Genomic DNA, 19,049 nt, shown 5'->3' with positions numbered 1-19,049 from the left:
TAATTAGCTGGACATGGTGGTACACATCTGTAGCCCCAGCTACTTGCGAGGTTGAGGTGGGAAGATGGCTTGGGCCTGGGAGGTCAAGGCTGCAGTGAGCTATGATTGTGCCACTGCACTCCAGCTTGGGTGACAGAACAAGACCCTGTCTCAAAATACATAAATAAATTAATACATTAATAAAATCAAAATGCTTCTGAAAGAATGAACAATAATTCCACCTACTGTACACAAAGGAGCTCAGAATTTTGTTGATTTAGGAAGGCTAAAGTCAGAAGGAGAAGTTCCCTTCTGTACTACCCTCTCCTTCAACCCAAGGACTCTTGGTTCAGACAGTAACAACAAATATTTAACCCGGTTTTAAGTAAAGTTAGTTCACACACAGACTTTCAAATTAGTGAGGGGAGCAGCAGCACAGTGGGTAGGAATGCAGGCTCTGAAATCAGAACACCTGAAAATCTATATCCCAGGGAAAACCAAAAAAAAAAAAAAAAAAAAGAAGAAGAAGAAACAAAAAGAAATCAGAACACCTAGGTTTGCTAGGTTTGAATACTAGATTTAACATTTACAGCTGCACACAATGGCTCAAGCCTGTAATCCCAGCACTTTGGGAGGCCTAGTGGGTGAGTCACTTGAGGCCAAGAGCTCAAGACCAGCCTGGCCAACATGGAGAAATCCCGTCTCTACCAAAAATACAAAACTTAGCTGGGCGTGGTGGCACTCACCTGTAGTCACAGCTACTCTGGAAGCTAAGGCACAAGAATTGCTTGAACCCAGGAGGTGGAAGTCGCAGTAAGCTGAGATCACAGCACTGCACTCTAGCCCGGGTGATGGAGCAAAACGTTGTCTCAAAAAAAAAAAAAAAAAACATTTACTAAGTAGGTAACCTTGGGTAGGTTGGTTAAAATTTCTCTAGAGCAGACTGGCTACCTTATCTATAAAATGTGGAAGAAACAACATGTACCTCCTAAGGTTGTTATGAGAATTAAACAAGTTATGTATAGGCTTAATCTATAATAAATGCTCTACTTAATCTACAATAAATGTCTATAAATGCTAGCAATTATTATCACTGTGAATTATGAAATACCATCTACAGGACAGGAAGGGTCAGGGGAAATGAGAGGTACAACAGAAAGAGAAAAGGAAAAGAGTTGAGACAGGTTTACCGAAACAAAAGGAAATGAACATGAAGTTACAGGAAAATTTCAAGGGAGAGAAAAGGTAGTCACTGATTCATAATATACTGAAAATTTCTGAGAAAAGATACTTCCAGGTTAGGATAACATCTTTTTTGGAGAGGGCAGTGAGATATGGGAGCTAGAGTCAAATAATGCTTGTAAGGCATCCACAGCCTTCTTAGAAGACCATGAACTACCACTCCAAGAAGTCTGCAAATGTTATTGGGAAGAGGAGTTGGCTGCTAGTTACTGTAAGGAGCTCATGCTTCTTTAGCACAGATACACATCAAATCTACCTCTCTTATGGCTGACCCCACAGCACAGAAAGTTGAAACCTAATGAGGAAAAACAGAAAGTTATCACTTACTCCTGGGGTTCCATTTGCTTACAGCATAAGCATACATGTTTTTAAAACTCTAAAGTTTAAAATTATGAATTGGACCTGGTCAGATTCCTAGCAACATACTGTGAAATGTGGAATGATTTTTTTGTAATTCTAGGAAAATGTTCAAAAAATGGCAGAAGGAGAAGCCTCTGACACAAAAATTCTAGTAGTCACAAAACTTGTACTTCAAGTCATTTCACTCTGGAGTGAATTCAGACAGCAAAACATTTCAGGTATAAGGTTCCTCTGCAGCCAGACTCTTACCTTTTAAAAAAGAATGCCAGGCGCAGTGGCTCACACCTGTAATCCCAGCACTTTGGGAGGCGAGGAGATCACCTTAGGTCAAGAGTTCACAAGACCAGCCTCCTGGCCAACATGGTGAAAACCCGTCTCTACTAAAAATACAAAAATTAGCCGGGCACGGTAGCAAGCACCTGTAATCCCAGCTTCTCAGGAGGCTGAGGCAGGAGAATCACTTGAACCTGGGAGGCAGAGGTTACAGTGAGCCGAGATCGCGCCATTGCACTCCAGCCTGGGCAACAAGAGCAAAACTCCGTCTCAGGAAAAAAAAAAAAAAAGAAAAAGAAAAAGAATGCACAGGCTGGGCATGGTGGTTCATGTCTGTAATCCCAGCACTTTGGGACGCTAAATCAGGCGGATCACTTGAGGCCAGGAGTTCGAGACCACATGGCAAAAACTGGTCTCCACTAAAAACACAAAAATCAGGTGTGGTGGCGCTACTCAGAAGGCTGAGGTGGGACGATTGCTTGAGCCCAGGAGGCAGAGGTTGCAGTGAGCTGAGATCACACCATTCCGCTCCAGCCTGGGCGAGAGTTACAAGGTAGATTTTGTTTGAGGATCTTCCGCTCCTTGAGGGCAATTTGGTACTAACTTGCAAAAAGTCGGCAGAGTGTGGTGGCTCACACCTGTAATCCCAGCATTTTGGGAGGCTGAGGCAGGTGGATCACTTGAGGTCAGGAGTTCGAGACCAGCCTGACCAACGTGGCAAAACCCCATCTCTACTAAAAATATAAAAATTAGCTGGGCCTGGTGACAAGCGCCTGCAATCCCAGCTACCAGGGATGCTGAGGCATGAGAATCGTTTGATCCTGAGTGGCAGAGACTGCAGTGAGCCGAGATGGGATCACTGTACTCCAGTCTGGGCGACATAGCGAAACTCTGTCTCAAAAAAAAAAAAAACAAAACAAAGCAAAAAGCCTTAAAAATCATTATGGACAATCTGACCAAGAAGTACTAAGTTATCCTAAGTAATCAGTGAAGCCAACAAAGATGTATATACAAGGATATACATTACAAGGATATACAAGGATTACAGCAGTGTATATATAACTAGAATTACACAGATCCCATTATTTCAAATAATCTAAATGAACAATAGGGAACATAATATACATCATGGTGCTGTCATAAAATGGAACACTATATAACCATTATTTTTACGTATATTTATGGATGTCAATATATTGAGTGGAAAAAAATTATATAGCATAATACAAGTTTTTATAAAACATTTATCTACAAATTCACATGTATTTATACACATAGAAAAGGTGCACAAGATCACATACCAAAATGTTAAAAGATGACCATTTCCTGATAGTGGAAATAGGCTTATTTTATAACTTTAAATTTATATTTTTCCTTACCTAAACTACACAAATATTTTAATGTGTATATTACATAATTTAACAATTAAAGAAAAGGAATGGCTTTACTATCATTTTCTTTGCTTAATAACCCATTTTTCCCAGTAAACCACTACTCAACAGTCCCACACATACAAACCACCACACTCCCAACACACACATTAACTCAAGCTCATTACAATCATGTTATGCTACTGTAAAGATAAGGAAAAAAAAAAATATGAAAAGAAAATGCCAGAAATGTTGCTGACGATTCTAAGCTAAAAATAAGTCTTATGTTCTCATACCCTCTTTCTCAACTACATATTACTTTCAGATGCCTATATAACCTGAAACATACCTGTATCAGCACATATAAGAGATTCTCTCTTAAAAAGGGAACCATATCCCTCAAAAATCAACAGTCTCCTATAAAACAGGGATTCCCAATTTCAGCATATCTCCTGGATGCCAAGACTTCAAAAATATTAAAGAACTAGCTTCTAAATTATGAAAATAAGCTAGGAAATCATTAATGTTACTAAAATAATTCCAGAACAGCAGAACCAGTCAAGTCAAAAGCCAAAGTGAAAACGACCCAGTCAATTTCTGCTAAATACAATGTCCAGGCTACTCTGGACACACTGCCTATAAGGTAGCCCTGCTCCACAAGGAGCACTACCACAAAAAAATACAAATTTTATTTTATTTATTTATTTATTTATTTTGAGACGGAGTCTCGCTGTGTCACCCAGGCTGGAGTGCAGTGGCCCGATCTCGGCTCACTGCAAGCTCCGCCTCCCGGGTTTACGCCATTCTCCTGCCTCAGCCTCCGAGTAGCTGGGACTACAGGTGCCCGCCACCTCGCCCGGCTAGTTTTTTGTATTTTTAGTAGAGACAGGGTTTCACCATGTTAGCCAGGATGGTCTCGATCTCCTGACTTCGTGATCCACCCGCCTCGGCCTCCCAAAGTACTGGGATTACAGGCTTGAGCCACCGCGCCCGGCCCCAAATTTTATTTTTTTAAAAAAGGCAGGCCGGGCACCAGTGGCTCACACCTGTAATCCCAGCACTTTGGGAGGCTGAAGCGGGTGGATCACGAGGTCAAGAGATCGAGACTATCCTGGCTAACATGGTGAAACCCCGTCTCTACTAAAAACAAAAAAATAGCTGGGCATGGTGGCGGGCGTCTGTAGACCCAGTTACTCTGGAGGTTAAGGCAGGAGAATGGCATGAACCTGGGAGGCGGAGCTTGCAGTGAGCTGAGATCCACCACTGCACTCCAGCCTGGGCCACAGAGCCAGACTCTGTCTCAAAAGAAAAAAAAAAAAAGGCAAAGTCAGCTGGGCCCAGTGGCTCACGCCTGTCATCCCAGCACTTCGGGAGGCCGAGGCAGGCAGATTACAAAGTCAGGAGATCAAGACCATCCTGGCTAACACGGTGAAACCCCGTCTCTACTAAAAACACAAAAAATTAGCCACGTGTGGGGGCAGAAAAAGATATTTTGTTCACGTTCTCTTTTTTTTTTTTCTTTTTCTTTTTTTTTGAGATGGAGTCTCGCTCTGTCGCCCAGGCTGGAGGGCAGTGGCGTGATCTCGGCTCACTGCACCCTCCGCCTCCCAGGTTCACGCCATTCCCCCGCCTCAGCCTCCCAAGTAGCTGAGACTACAGGTGCCCGCCACCACGCCTGGCTAATTTTTTTTTATATTTTTATTTTTAGTAGAGATGGGGCTTCACCATGTTAGCAGGATGGTCTCGATCTCCCGACCTCATGATCTGCCGGCCACGTCCTCCCAAAGTGCTGGGATTACACCGTGCCCAGCCTTTTTTTTTCTTTTTTTCTTTATTGAGACAGAGTCTTGCTCTGTCGCCCAGGCTGTAGTGCACTGAGGCGATCTCGGCTCACTACAAGCTCCTCCTCCCAGGTTCACACCAATCTCGCCCCTTGGCCTCCCGAGTAGCTGGGAGTAGCTGGGACTACAGGCGCCTGCCACCACCCACACCCAGCGGAGATGGGGTTTCACTGTGTTAGCCAGGATAGTCTCGATCTCCTGACCTCATGATGTGCCCGCCTCGGCCTCCCAAAGTGCTGGGATTACAGGCGTGAGACACTGGGCCCGGCCAACAAAATATCTTTTTAAGTTTTTTTGGGTTTTTTTGGTATTGAGACAAAGTCTCACTCTGTCACCCAAGCTTGAGGGCAGTGGCAGGAACACAGCTTACTGCAGCCTCAACTTCTCAGGTTCAAGTGATTCTCCCCTCAGACTCCAGAGTAGCTGGGACTACAGGCACACACCACCATGCCCGGCTAATTTTTATATTTTTTGTAGAGACAGGGTTTTACTGTGTCACCCAGGCTGGTTTCACACTCCTGAGCTCAAGCAATCTGCCTGCCTCAGCCCCCCAAAGTGCTGGGACTACAGGTGTAAACCACTGTGCTCAGCCAAATAGTTCTGAAATGAGTTCCCCTCACCCTAGTATGTGAAACAAAACAGAGTTGGCCTTAATAGCACAGCCTCTCCCTGCACTTTCAGAGCAGAAGCATTTCTGTCAGAGATGCAATGACATCATCTACTGATGAGAAACCAACAAGCAGTGTGTGACTGACTTTAATGTTTGAAATACACATATAATTTGGGGATGCTAGAGGCTAGCCGGATATGCATTCCTCAGACAACTGGAGTGTTGCCCAAACAGGTCATAGGGAAACAATCCCTAAGGTCCAATTTAATTACCTACCAACACTACTACATAAATATGTCAATAAGGCCAGGCACAGTGGCTCACGACTGTAATCCCAGCACTTTGGGAGGCGGAGGTGGATAGATCATCTGAGGTCAGGAGTTCGAAACCAGCTTAGTCAACATGGCGAAACCCATCTCTACTAAACTACAAAAAAATTAGCCGGGCATGGTGGCGCATGCCTGTAATCCTGACTATTTGGAAGGCTGAGGCAGGAAAATCACTTGAACCCAGGAGACGGGAGGTATGTAGTGAGCCCAGATCGTGCCACTACACTCCAGCCTGGGCAACAGAGCAAGACTCCATCTCAAAAAATAGATATGTATGTCAATAATTCCTACAGAGAGCACAAAGAGATAAGCAGCTTTTTTGGAATTAAAATGCTAACTCTCAGTGAACTCTTGGTTGATAAAGATGGAGAGTCACACCAAGCAGGGTGACTCATGCCTGTAATTCCAGCACTTTGGGAGGCTAAGGCAGGAGGATCGCTTTAGGCCAGGAGTTTGAGATCAGACTGGGCAATATGGTGAGACTATCTCCACTTAAAGAAAAAAAAAAAAAAATAGCAGTGTGGTGGCCCATGCCTGTAATCCTGAGTAGGCTGAGGTGGGAGGATCACTTGAGCTAGGAGTTTGAGGCTACAGTGAGCTATCATCATGCCACTGTACACCACCCTGGGTGACAGAGTGAGATCCAGTCTCGAGAAAAAAAAAAGCGGGGGAGGGGCCGGACGCAGTGGCTCACACCTGTAATCCCAGCACTTTGGGAGGCGGAAGCAGGCAGATCACCTGAGGTCAGGAGTTCAAGATCAACCTGGCTAACATGGCAAAACCCCATCTCTACTAAAAATACAAAAACTAGCCAGACATGGTGGCAGATGCCCATAATCCCAGCTACTTGGGAGGCAGAGGCACAAGAATCTCTTGAATTCAGGATGCAGAGATTGCAGTGAGCTGAGATTGCGCCACTGCACATCAATCAGCCTGGGCAACAGAGCAAGACTCCATCTCAGAAAAAAGAAAGAAAAAAAAAAATGCAGGCCAGTTGCGGTGGCTCACGCCTGTAACTCCAGCACTTTAGAAGGCTAAGGCAGGCAGATCACAAGGTTAGGAGTTCAAGACCAGCCTGGCGAACATGGTGAAACCTTGTCTCTACTAAAAATACAGGCTGGGCATGGTGGTTCACGCCTGTAATCCCAGCACTTTGGGAGGCTGAGGTGGGCGGATCACCTGAGGTCAGGAGTTCGAGACCAGCCTGACCAACATGGAGAAACCCCGTCTCTACCAAAAATACAAAATTAGCCAGGCATGGTGGCGCATACCTGTAATCCCAGCTATTCAGGAGGCTGAGGCAGGAGAATCACTTGAACCTGGGTGGCAGAGGTTGCGGTGAGCTGAGATCATGCCATTGCACTCCAGCCTGGGCAACAAGAGCAAAACTCCATCTCAAAAAAAAAAAAAAAATTAGCCAGGCATGGTGGTACGTGCCTGTAATCCCAGCTACTAGAAAGGCTGAGGCAGAATTACTTGAACCCAGGAGGCAAAGGCTGCAGTGAGATGGGATCATGCCACTGCACTCCAGCCTGGGCAACAGAGCAAGACTCTGTGTTGGCCTGGGGAAAAAGAAAGCAAAACTCCTTACAACATAATAGAACAAAAACAAAATCTACCCAGTCATTTGCTGGACTATCTGAGGCAATCTCTCTGGTCCTAGTTAACTTGCAATACTGAAAGACACTCTATACGCCTGCAGGTGGGAGACACAAATTATTCTTCAATTGAAAATACTCTCGAAATGTCAACCTGCCTCCTGAGAAGTACTGCTGAACACATAGCTCTAAGGAAGTGTGTTTAAAAAAAAAAAGTGTACCATCACAACATCCTCAATAATGACTGGATCAAGCCAATTAAAACCAAGTCAGCCGGGCGTGGTGGCTCACACCTGTAATCTCAGCACTTTGGGAGGCCAAGGCGGGCGGATCACGAGGTCAGGAGATCGAGACCATCCAGGCTAACATGGTGAAACTCCGTCTCTACTAAAAATACAAAAATTAGCCGGGCGTGGTGGTATGTGCCCGTAATCCCAGATACTCAGGAGGCTGAGGCAGGGGAATCTCTTGAAAGCAGGAGGTGGAGCTTGCAGTCAGCCAAGACTGCACCACTGCACTCCAGCCTAGGCGACACAGTAAGACTCCATCTCAAAAAAAAAAAAAAAAAAAAAAAAGAAGAAGAAGAAAACCAAGACACATCTCAGAGAAAAGCTAAATTCTGTTTCTTAGCTGGTGTAAATCTTTCCTAAGCCTCCTCTAGGAAAGAGTCAGAAGTGCAAGGATGCGCCTAGAAACAAAAGCTTGAAAGCAATTTGATCTACCAGTCCTGGGGTCACCTCAGCTAATAGCCAACTAAAAGCAGTGTATCAAAGAATGAGCCGGTCAGGCACAGTGGCGCATACCTGTAATCCCAGCACTTTGGGAGGCCGAAGCGGGTGGATCACCTGAAGTCAGGAGTTCAAGAAGAGCCTGACCCAACATGGAGAAACCCCATCTCTATTAAAAATACAAAAATTAGCCAGCCATGGTGGCGCGTGCCTATAATCCCAGCTACTAGGGAGACAGGAGAATCACTTGAACTCAGGAGGAGGAGGAGGATGCAGTGAGCCAAGATCGCACCACTGCACTCCAGATTGGGCAACAAGAGTGCAACTCTGTCTCAAAAAAAAAGAATGAGCAACATATTAAGATTAACCTTCATGGCCGGGCACAGTGCCTCATGCCTGTAATCAACCCAGCACTTTGGGAGGCTGAGGCAGGTGGATTACAAGGTCAGGAGTTCGAGACCAGCCTGGCCAACATGGTGAAACCCTGTCTCTACTAAAAATACAAAAAGTAGCCAGGCGTGGTGGTGTGCGCCTGTAATCCCAGCTACTCGGGAGGCTGAGGCAGCAGAATCACTTGAACCCGGGAGACGGAGGTCGCAGTGAGCTGAGATCATGCCACTGCACTCCAGCCTGAGGGACAAAGCAAGACTCCATCTCAAAAAAAAAAAAAAAAAAAGTATATATATATATATATATATATGTAACATATAGCCTTTATGCAACATCTTTACCTCAGTTTCCCAATTTGGAAAATGAGGGGGTTAAATTAAAATAACTCTACTCTACATTTCCCTCTAGTCAACTTTTGCTTCTAGTCCTACAAAACAAGTTTCATGGTTCTCAGACCTCAAATATGTATCCCCTGGCACAAAAACGTTCTTTGAAATTATGAAAAAAATCCAAGTCCTTCCTTAAAAGACTTGGGTTTCCTGAATAAGCTACCCATGGCCAAGAGGCACCTGAAATTTTTAGTAGATAGCCACCTACTAATTCTATTTCCAAATCTGGTCCTATCTATCTTGAAAAAGCAATGAATTTTGCTGGGTTAAAATGAACATATTTCAGACTAGGCACGGTGGCTCACGCCTATAATCCCAGTACTTTGGGAGGCCAAGATGGGCAGATCACTTGCGGTCAGGAGTTAAAGACCAGCCTGGCCAACATGGTAAAACCTCGTGTCTACTAAAAATACAAAAATTAGCTAGGCATGTTGGCACGTATCTGTAATCCCAGCTACTAGGGAGGCTGAGACAGGCGAATCGCTTGAACCCAGGAGGCAAAGGTTGCAGTGAGGGTCGCCTGAGGTCAGAAGTTTGAGACCAGCCTGGCTAACATGGTGAAACCCCGTCTCTACTAAAAATACAAAAATAGCTGGCATGGTGGCTCACACCTATAATCCCAGCACTTTGGGAGGTTGAGGTGGGCGGATCACCTGAGGTCAGGAGTTCAAGACCAGCCTGGCCAACATGGTGAAACCCCGTCTCTACTAAAAATACAAAAATTAGCCAGATGTTGTGGCACGCACTTGTAGTCCCAGCTACTTGGGAGGCTAAGGCTGGTGAATCACTTCAACCCGGGAGGCGGAGGTTGCAGAGAGCTGAGATCCCGCCTCTGCACTCCAGCCTGGGCAAAAGAGCGAAACTCCATCTCGAAAAAAAAAAAAGGGTTAATATACTCTAATTAAATATCCTAAAAACAAACAAACAAGAACAAAAAACCCTCTTTCCATTCCCTCCCGCCAACTTCCTTTGCTCACCTCCCGTTTGCCCACCCCCAACCAACATCTCTAATCTTTTCGGATAGCTTATTCTGGATTATTTCCATATTGCTCAATTAAGTATACAAGGTAAATAATAAGAATATGCTGAACTCCCTACAACAGACCTACCTTCCTCTCTTTTTGCCAATGTCTTCCTCAGATTCCAACAGAGAGACTTTCCAGGAATTAGATATTTGTAAATTAATACATACTGAATACAACCATTACAAATAAACAGACTGAAATTTCACAAGAAGATAAAGAAAAATGGAGACAGTTTAACAAGACGGAGCAGTTGAGGGAAAAATGTTCACTTCAAATAGAAAACAGTAACAGAATAGAAGTTTATAAGAGATATGAACAAAACAGGATAAACACGAAAATTAAACACTCTATTTAGATGGGAAAGGGCAGAGAAGTGAGGTGCAATAGGGGAAACGGGCTTCTTAGGGTTTCCTCTAGGAAACACCATCGGTGGTGTTTCATTCAGTCTCTCTGGGCTGGGTCTGGAGCTCAGAAAAACAAAGATTCCCTCTCTACCTGGCCATCAGGAAAGAGTATATTCTTGAAGTATACTTTTGTCCTTGATCAAGGAAACCCAGCAAACAAAAAGAATAGGGAAAAATAAACTGATTAACTTTAGTTTTCTTGTTCCCTTTTCTTTTTTCTGAGACGGAGTCTTGCTCTGTTGTCCTGGCTGGAGTGCAGTAGTGCAATCTAAGCTCACTGCAACCTCCGCCTCCTGAGTTCAAGTGATTCTCTTGACTCAGCCTCCCTAGTACCTGGGATTACACGAGCACACCACCACACCCCACTAATTTTTGTAATTTTTGTAGAGACAGGGTTTCGACAAGCTGGTCTGGAACTCCTAACATCAGGTCATCCACCTGTCTTGGCCTCCCAAAGTGCTGGCATTACAAGCATGAGTCACCACGCCCAGCTCTTGTTCCCTTCTTTATGTCAAGTAAGAATACTCCAAAATTCTAGGAGAGAGCTGGGCAGTGGCTCACGTCTGTAATCTCAGAACTTTGGGAGGCCAAGGCAGGAGGATCACTTGAGGCCAGGAGTTCAAGGCCAGCCTGGCCAACATGGGGAAACCCTCTCTACTAAAAATACAAAAATTATCTGGGCGTAGTGGCATACGCCTGTGATCCTAGTGACCCAGGAGGCTGAGGCAGGAGAATCGCTTGAACCTGGGAGGCGAGGGCTGCAGTGAGCCAAGATCACGCCACTGCTCTACGCTGGTCTGTAGCCTGGGCGACAGAGCAAGACTCTGTTTCAAAAAAATAAATAAATAAAATTCTAGGAGAGAACAATTTAAAGGATAAAATTACCACCTTCCCTCTCCCCAGTTTGCTGGCTGTCCTGGTATTATCTCTGTTGTTCACTTCAAAGGCTATAGTTTCCACTTTATTATCAAAGAAAAACAGGCAAATAAAATATTTAATAGCTATTAGGTAGCACATATTTGAGCAAAGGTATTAATCAGAAGAGTTTTAAATTAACCTAAAAAAGCCCAGAGACATTAACAAGCAAAACATACAATTTTGATATTCAACACTAACATGTAAGTACACATTATCAATTAATATCAGAAACTGGATACCTATTAGACTAGTTAATTATACTTGACAATGGGCTTCAGCAGTCATGGCAGAAATAAATCAATCAGAAGCAATGACATTCTGATACCAGTTTTCTGGCAGAATATACCAAGGTGACAAAAGGAAAAAGGGGTGGAGGGAGTCAAAATCCCTATAAAAAGTAAACAGAAAAATACCTCCCTACTTATAAAATATCAACCAAAATGGCACCTGGTGATACTCTGACATTGTGTCCTATGTTTACATTTCTAAATTTCAGTTTCTCATTCAACATGATCTAAACTGCTTTACTTTTCACTAAGAGGAAGAATTGCGAAAGAAATCAGCCCACAAATGGCTTACACTGTACACAGAAGAACACAGATCAAAAAAACATCAACAGGCTGGGAATGGTGGCTCACGCCTGTAATCCTAGCACTTTGGGAGGCTGAAGTGGGTGGATCACTTGAGCTCAGGAGTTCCAGACCAGCCTGGCCAACGTGGTGAAAGCCCGATACGAAAAGAAAATTAGCCGGGCATGGTGGTGGGTGCCTATAATCCCAGCTACTTGGGAGGCTGAGCCTGGAGAATCGCTTGAACCCGGGAGGCGGAGGCTATAGTAAGCCAAGATCGCGCCATTGCACTCCAACCAAGGCAACAAGAGCAAAACTCCATCTCAAAAAAAAAAAAAAAGATCAACAAGAACCCCTACTACTGGAGTTAACAGATTATAGCAGGTTACAGGTAGGGCTCTGTTGGGAAGAACAAAGCAATCAGAATCATGGGCTGATGAGGCTGTCCCTACTATAAAAGTCTCAAGCAAAAATGCTCCAATCCTGTATCCTCTGTATTTCCCTGAGCAGTTAAGGGGGAGAAAAAGTCAGGTAAGCAGCTGTAAAGTTATGTCTAAGTCACTTGTGCACATAAAGTCATATAGGTGAGCGATGACCATTTAAAAAATGTTCTAGTCTGAAGCAAAAGGAACTACAGCTCATGATTATCTAGGGTTTCAAGTGCTTTTCTTTTTTCTCTTTTTTTTTTTTTGAGACACAGTCTCACTCTGCCTCCAGGATGGAGTACAGTAGCGCAATCTCAGCTCACTGCAACCTCTACCTCCTGAGTTCAAGCAATTCTCCTGCCTCAGCCTTCTGGGTAGCTGGGATTACAGGCACCTGCCACCACACCCAGCTAATTTTTGTATTTTCAGCAGAGATGAGGTTTCACCATGTTGGCCAGACTAGTCTCAAACTCCTGACCTCAGGTGATCCGCCCACCTTGGCCTCCCAAAGTGCTGGGATTATAGGTGTGAGCCACAGTACCCAACCTCAAGTGCTCTTCCTTGAGGAAGTCACACATGATTTCACTCCACAACTTTTATTTCATAGGAGCAGTGTATACCTTAGTATCCTATCCCTTCTAACCCAACCACTAACTTCAAATCAAGCCTCCAAGACAGAAAATCTTTACTCTCCTCATGGTGGTAAAAAGGGCAAAAAGCAAGGCCGGTGGCGGCGGCTAAAGCCTGTACCCCAGCACTTTGCAAGGCCAAGGTGAGAGGATAACCTGAGGTCAGGAGTTCGAGACCAGCCTGATTAACATGGTGAAACCCCAACTCTACTAGAATACAAAAATTAGCCGGATGTCGTGGCGGGTGCCTGTAATCTCAGTTACTTGGGAAGCTGAGGCGGGAGAATCGCTTGAACTCAGGAGGCAGAGGCTGCAGTGAGCCAAGATTGCCCCACTGCACTCCAGCCTGGGCGACAGAGGGAGACTCTCTCTCAAAATAAAAAAAGACTTTAAGGCCGGGCGCGGTGGCTCAAGCCTGTAATCCCAGCACTTTGGGAGGCCGAGACGGGCGGATCACGAGGTCAGGAGATCGAGACCATCCTGGCTAACACAGTGAAACCCCGTCTCTACTAAAAATACAAAAAAAAAAAAAACTTAGCCGGGCGAGGTGGCAGGCGCCTGTAGTCCCAGCTACTCGGGAGGCTGAGGCAGGAGAATGGCGCGAACCCGGGAGGCGGAGCTTGCAGTGAGCTGAGATCCGGCCACTGCACTCCAGCCCGGGCTACAGAGCAAGACTCCGTCTCAAAAAAAAAAAAAAAAAAAAAAAAAAAAAAGACTTTACTGGCCAGGCATGGCGGTTCACGTCTGTAATCCCAGCACTATGGGAGGCCGAGACGGGTGGATCACCAGAGGTTAGAAGTTCGACACCAGCCTGGCCAACATGCTGAAACCCCGTCTCTACTAAAATTAGCCGATGTGGTGGCGGGTACCTATAATCTGTTACTTGGGAGGCTGAGCAGGAGATTTGCTTGAAGCCAGGAGGCTGAGGTTGCAGTGAGCCAAGATCACCCCACTGCACTCTAGCCTGGGTGACAAGAGCAAGAGTCCACCTCAAAAAAAAGAAAAAAGATTTTATTTGTGATTGGAAGAGAGTGTTTCTCTGTCTGCATGGTACCAGAGAAATTAGAAAGTTGGCAGGAACAAATGATGGTTTATGATTTCCTAAATTGTTAAAGGCTAGAAGGCTAGCCCTGTAGAAATTCAAGAAGTGTGTGTGTCAACCATCCTAAAACCATTTATTGTTCTTAGCTGTTTAGCTGAACTCCACTTAAGTTCTGGTGAAACTCTGAAATCCTAAAGGACAATGTTCTCTGACAATGCTGAAAATGGATATAAAACAAAAATGTCATAGCCAAGGACAGATTGACAGTTTTCGATAAACCACTCATAATTTTAGGCACTCCAAATCTTCTGTCATTTAAATTGGGAAGAAGAGGTTATTTAAGAAAGTTTGTTCCCCACCAATATTAAACCTCTGTCTAGATAGTTTCACAATTAATCCAGAGCCAGTCTTTTATACTGCTGACAAGTGAAATACACAGGATAAAGCAAATCATAAGCTTTAAGAGATGTTTAACTACTTTTGCTATTGGAGCAATTACCATGTTTGGATTTGGAGGTGACCATTATAATCTTTCTACAGTCCATCAACAGCGTGAAATGTAGCCACTTTTTGCCTTTTTTTTTTTTTTTGAGACAGAGCCTTGCTCTGTTGCCCAGGCTGGAGTGCAGTGGCGTGATCTCAGCTCACTGCAACCTCTGCCTCCCGGGTTCAAGCAATTCTCCTGACTCAGCCTCCTAAGTAGCTGGGATTACAGGCCTGTGCCAACATGCCTGGCTAATTTTTTTGTATTTTTAGTAGAGATGGGGTTTCACCATGTTGGCCAAGCTGCTCTTGAACTCCTGACCTTGCAATACACCTGTAATCCCAGCATTTTGGGAGGCCGAAGTGGGCAGATTACGTGAGGTCAGGAGTTTGAGACCAGGCTGGCTGACATGATGAAACCCCATCTCTACTAAAAATACAAAAAAAAAAAAAAAAAAAAAAAAAAAGCCAGGCTTGATGGCACATGCCTGTATTCCCAGTTACTTGGGAGGCTGAGTCAGGAGACTCATTCGAACCTGGGAGGCAGAGGCTGCAGTAAGCCAAGATGGCACCACTGCACTCCAGCCTGGGTGACAAAACGATACTGTCTCCAAAAAAAAAAAAAAAAATTTATACAATTTGTATTTGTATTATTAACTGTTAGTGAGAGCATCTGACAGAAAACATAAAGACCTACAAAATATCAGAGTACAGAGCAAACACCTGACTTAATAGTTGAGAAGTTTGTTTACGGACCATACATAACCTTTCTTCTTTCTGGGTTGGGGATTAGAGGCGGAACAGGTTTCAAATTAAGGAGCTACTCTATTAAAAATAAAAACCCTGTCACTTTTACTTTATCCTATTTCATGCTTATAATGCAGCATGAGTTGTTCTGGTTCCCTAATACTTTTATAGGAAAGGTAAAAAAAAAAAAAACCCTCTCAACAAACTAAAAATAGAGATACACAAATAAAACTGCAGCTTACAAAGAAGATATGTGTGACTAGATATTCCAGCATCTGAGCTGGAATGTGAAAGGTGGAAGGAATCCTATTCAGCAAATTCTAAATAGCAAAAACGCAATACCAGGCCTGAGGAAATACCAAAATCTCAAGCAAAGCATCCAACATCTGGCAGCGTCTGTTCACAGTATAAAAGCAGCAGTTACCGTGAAACATCAGACACTTCTGATGGAAGAGCTCAGTTTCTGACTCACCTCCCGCCCCCCACCCCACACACATACACACACTTTCTCTCCTACACACAATCTATTGCTTTTCTTGTGGGCCTCCTCAGCCCTCCCTCAATCTTCATTCGTTTCTAACTATTAATACATTGAGCTCTCTACATTAACCTGGCTCCATTCTCCAAATTCCAATCTCCTGATACAGCCTAAGCATTCTTCCAGTCCATTTTCTATTATGCAATACTCCCCCACAACACTTACAGTCACCCCCCGCCCATCTTTCTTCTCAGACCTAATTTCCAAAATATCACTTCTCGCAGTCTCTACTGCAATTCAAGACTCCATTCCATCTTTCCCATCTGTTTTTAAGGTCTTTGACCTTAATTTCCTACATTCCTTAGGCTCTCTTCAAAATTTCCATTCCTTCCCAAAGTTGGGCAGTTTACAGTTGGGAATTACCAAAGGAGTTAGTCTGAGAAAATGTGTATGTGTGTCTGTGTGCCTGTGCGCGCCTAAGGGTGGGGGTGCGAAGTGAGAAAGGGTGACACATTAGGGGAATATCTGACGGAAAAGATGGCTTCAACAACTCCCAGCCACCGCAACAAAATTCACCATTCCCTACCTCTCCAGAAATCGAAAGCGTCCAATAACTCTTAAATATCTTTTAAGTCCCATGGCTTCTCTTCAACATTTTCATCCAATTAGCCCACAATCAACTTAAGATTCTACCTGCCTCTCACACTAAGTAGTTCCTCTCTACTTCTTAGGCCTCTATTTACTTTCTTAAGTTTCTCTATTCCCTTCCGTTTCTCTTGTTTCCTATCCCCATCTTTTTTTTTTTTTTTTTTTTTTTTTTTTTTTAATGAGACTGGGTCTCACTCTCTCGCCCAGACTGGAGAACAGTGGCCGAATCTCGGCTCACCGCAACCTCTGCCTCCCAGGCTCAAGGGATTCTCCAGCCTCAGCCTCTCGAGTAGCTGGGATTACAGGCGCACGCCACTACTGCCCGGCTAATTTTTGTATTTTTAGTAGAGACGAGGTTTCACTACGTTGGCCAGGCTCGTCTCGAACTTCTGACCTCAAATGATCCACCCGCCTGGCCTCCCAAAGTGCTGAGATTACAGGCGTGAGCCACCGCGCCCGGCCACCTACCCCCACCTTCAATCTCCATCTCTCCTCCTCAAAGACAACCAACGTTTTCGACAACTTCTTAATCAAACTTATCTTTTCCTCAAACTCCTCCTGCCCGCTCGGAAATTCCTATTTGAAAGCCCAATTCGCCCCCGCTTACCGGTAACCCCTAGGGCATTCCCAGCTACAGGTACCCTCTTAGGTCTCGCTCTTCCACCCATCCCATATTCCTCACCAGCTCCCTACCCACGCCCTGTCCGGCTTACCTGAGGACGAGGTACAGGAAGGGACCGCGGGATCAAAGGATGAAAAACCGACCGAAGACGACGGCCCGGAGGAGGCCGACGCCATCTTAGCAGCCCCCTCCCACTCAGAGGCCTGGCTCTCTTTCAATCCGGCTCTTCCTCTTCTCGGAATCGAATCTTCCCAACGTCTCTTTACAGAACCCGCGTTCTCAGGGCCACCTCCCCGCCCCCTCTGGGGCCTCCCTCAGACACGTCGAGCCGGCTCCTGGACCAGCTCAAGGCCACACCATTCGCCTGGCATGGGGGAGAACTCACGTCTCGCACTCCCTCCACAAGTTTAACTGCTTTCCACAGGGGATACTTTCCCCTTTCACAAAAGAGTAAGCTTAAGCTGGCTGCTGGGACCTTGCGTCCAGACCAAGCCACATCTGGGAAAAAAAACGAGGCATGAAAAGTCCAAGAGGAGCGAACGCCCCCTCTCCGTCCTCCCTAGCCACGGCCTGTTTATCGCCCAACCCGTTCGCTTCACTCCGGGTAGCCAAGCAAAATCCGAGCACTGCGCATGCGCCCGACCTTCTCGGCGCATCAGCCCACTGATTGGGGAGAGAAAAGGAGCAAAACCAATCGGGAGGCTGCTAATGGTCACGTGAGGTAGGTCCTCACGCCCTGACGAGTCCACGGGTGGAAGATGTGCGCGCGCGTTTGGCCGACCTTTCCTACGGTGGCTCGGCAGATTCGCTTAGGTTCAGTTTTTTGCTAGGACTGGGTTGAGTGAGCTGAACTCGGGACAAGAGTCGGTCAGCCAAGTCCTCTGAAATTCCTAACCCAGAAAAGAACTCTCTGCGGGTGTACTGGTGTCAAGTCAGAGACGTTAAGGTGTCGAATATCACAAAACATTTAATGCCACCAAGAACTCTTCTTAGTCCTTTTCCTGTTTTACTACTCTGTTTACTATTTAGTTAAACGTGCGTGCCTGTCTTACCTTCCTCTGAATGGCATTCGAAATAGATGTGTGTTTTGTTTGCCTCAAGCACAAAGCTAGGCACAGTGACGCAAATATTTGATGCATGAATCAGTGAAGACCTGTCAAAAAAGGGCACGGGAGGCAATCAGGGACCTAGCACAACCTTCCTGGGACCCAAGCCCTTTAGCCTCCAACTGTCAATTATCTATGCTCCAAAGGGCATGGAGATACACAGAAAAATTTCTCCCATTGTAGTTTTCGTAGTAACCCTGCTCGTTTTTAACAAAGTACCCCGTAGGTTATGAACCCTGGTGGGAAGACCTGTCTCTCTGAACAGACTGTAAAACTTCTGGGGAGCAAGGACTGTGTTTGCTTCACTCTTGTATCTCCAGCTCCTCCCGTGACTTTGTACATAGTAGGGGCTCCATAATTATCTGTGGAATGAATAAATGAAGAGAAATGGGAAAACATTCGGGGTAAGGGTCGGTTAGATAGATCCTCTCAAATTCATAGCCCGTGAAAGAACTCCATTAAAACAGGTTTTGTGGCCTGGCGCGGTGGCTCACGCCTGTAATCCCAGCACTTTGGGAGGCCGAGGCGGGTGGATCACGAGGTCAGGAGATCGAGACCATCCTGGCTAATACGGTGAAACCCCGTCTCTACTAAAAATACAAAAAATTAGCCGGGCGCGGTGGCGGGCGCCTGTAGTCCCAGCTATTCGGGAGGCTGAGGCAGGAGAATGGCGTGAACCCGGGAGGCGGAGCTTGCAGTGAGCGGAGATCGCGCCACTGTTCTCCAGCCTGGGCGACAGAGTGAAACTCTGTCTCAAAAAACAAACAAACAAAAAACAGGTTTTGTAACCCCCAGAATGGCCTGATTATCCTCTTTCCAGATGTCTTGTGGGTCCTCATAAAGT

At 45.3% G+C, this 19,049-nt stretch overlaps 3 protein-coding genes across 15 annotated transcripts in view; 1 reads left to right on the top strand and 2 right to left on the bottom strand.

Moving 5' to 3' along the window:
- Positions 1 to 17,762, bottom strand: part of PIP5K1A (phosphatidylinositol-4-phosphate 5-kinase type 1 alpha) — a 52,846-nt gene extending 35,084 nt beyond the window's left edge. For 5 of the 13 annotated variants that reach the window (XM_050750044.1, XM_050750063.1, XM_050750056.1 and 2 more), the window contains exon 1: positions 17,191 to 17,762. In XM_050750044.1, coding sequence (XP_050606001.1) covers positions 17,191 to 17,275 — 85 coding nt within the window. In that variant the 5' untranslated portion in view covers positions 17,276 to 17,762. Of the gene's footprint in view, positions 1 to 725; positions 848 to 1,477; positions 1,517 to 17,190 lie in introns of those variants that run through there. The other 8 variants (XM_050750023.1, XM_050750034.1, XM_050750026.1 and 5 more) reach the window with 4 other exon arrangements.
- Positions 1 to 19,049, top strand: part of VPS72 (vacuolar protein sorting 72 homolog) — a 122,201-nt gene that overhangs the window by 78,795 nt on the left and 24,357 nt on the right. The window lies entirely within an intron of this gene.
- Positions 1 to 19,049, bottom strand: part of PSMD4 (proteasome 26S subunit ubiquitin receptor, non-ATPase 4) — a 69,713-nt gene that overhangs the window by 49,980 nt on the left and 684 nt on the right. The gene's annotated exons all lie outside the window — the stretch shown is intronic.

The sequence above is a fragment of the Macaca thibetana genome, chromosome 1, assembly GCF_024542745.1.
Source record: "Macaca thibetana thibetana isolate TM-01 chromosome 1, ASM2454274v1, whole genome shotgun sequence".
NCBI lineage: Eukaryota > Metazoa > Chordata > Mammalia > Primates > Cercopithecidae > Macaca > Macaca thibetana.
Note: the sequence above shows the minus strand (reverse complement) of the source record. Positions and strands in the feature narration are given on the sequence as shown.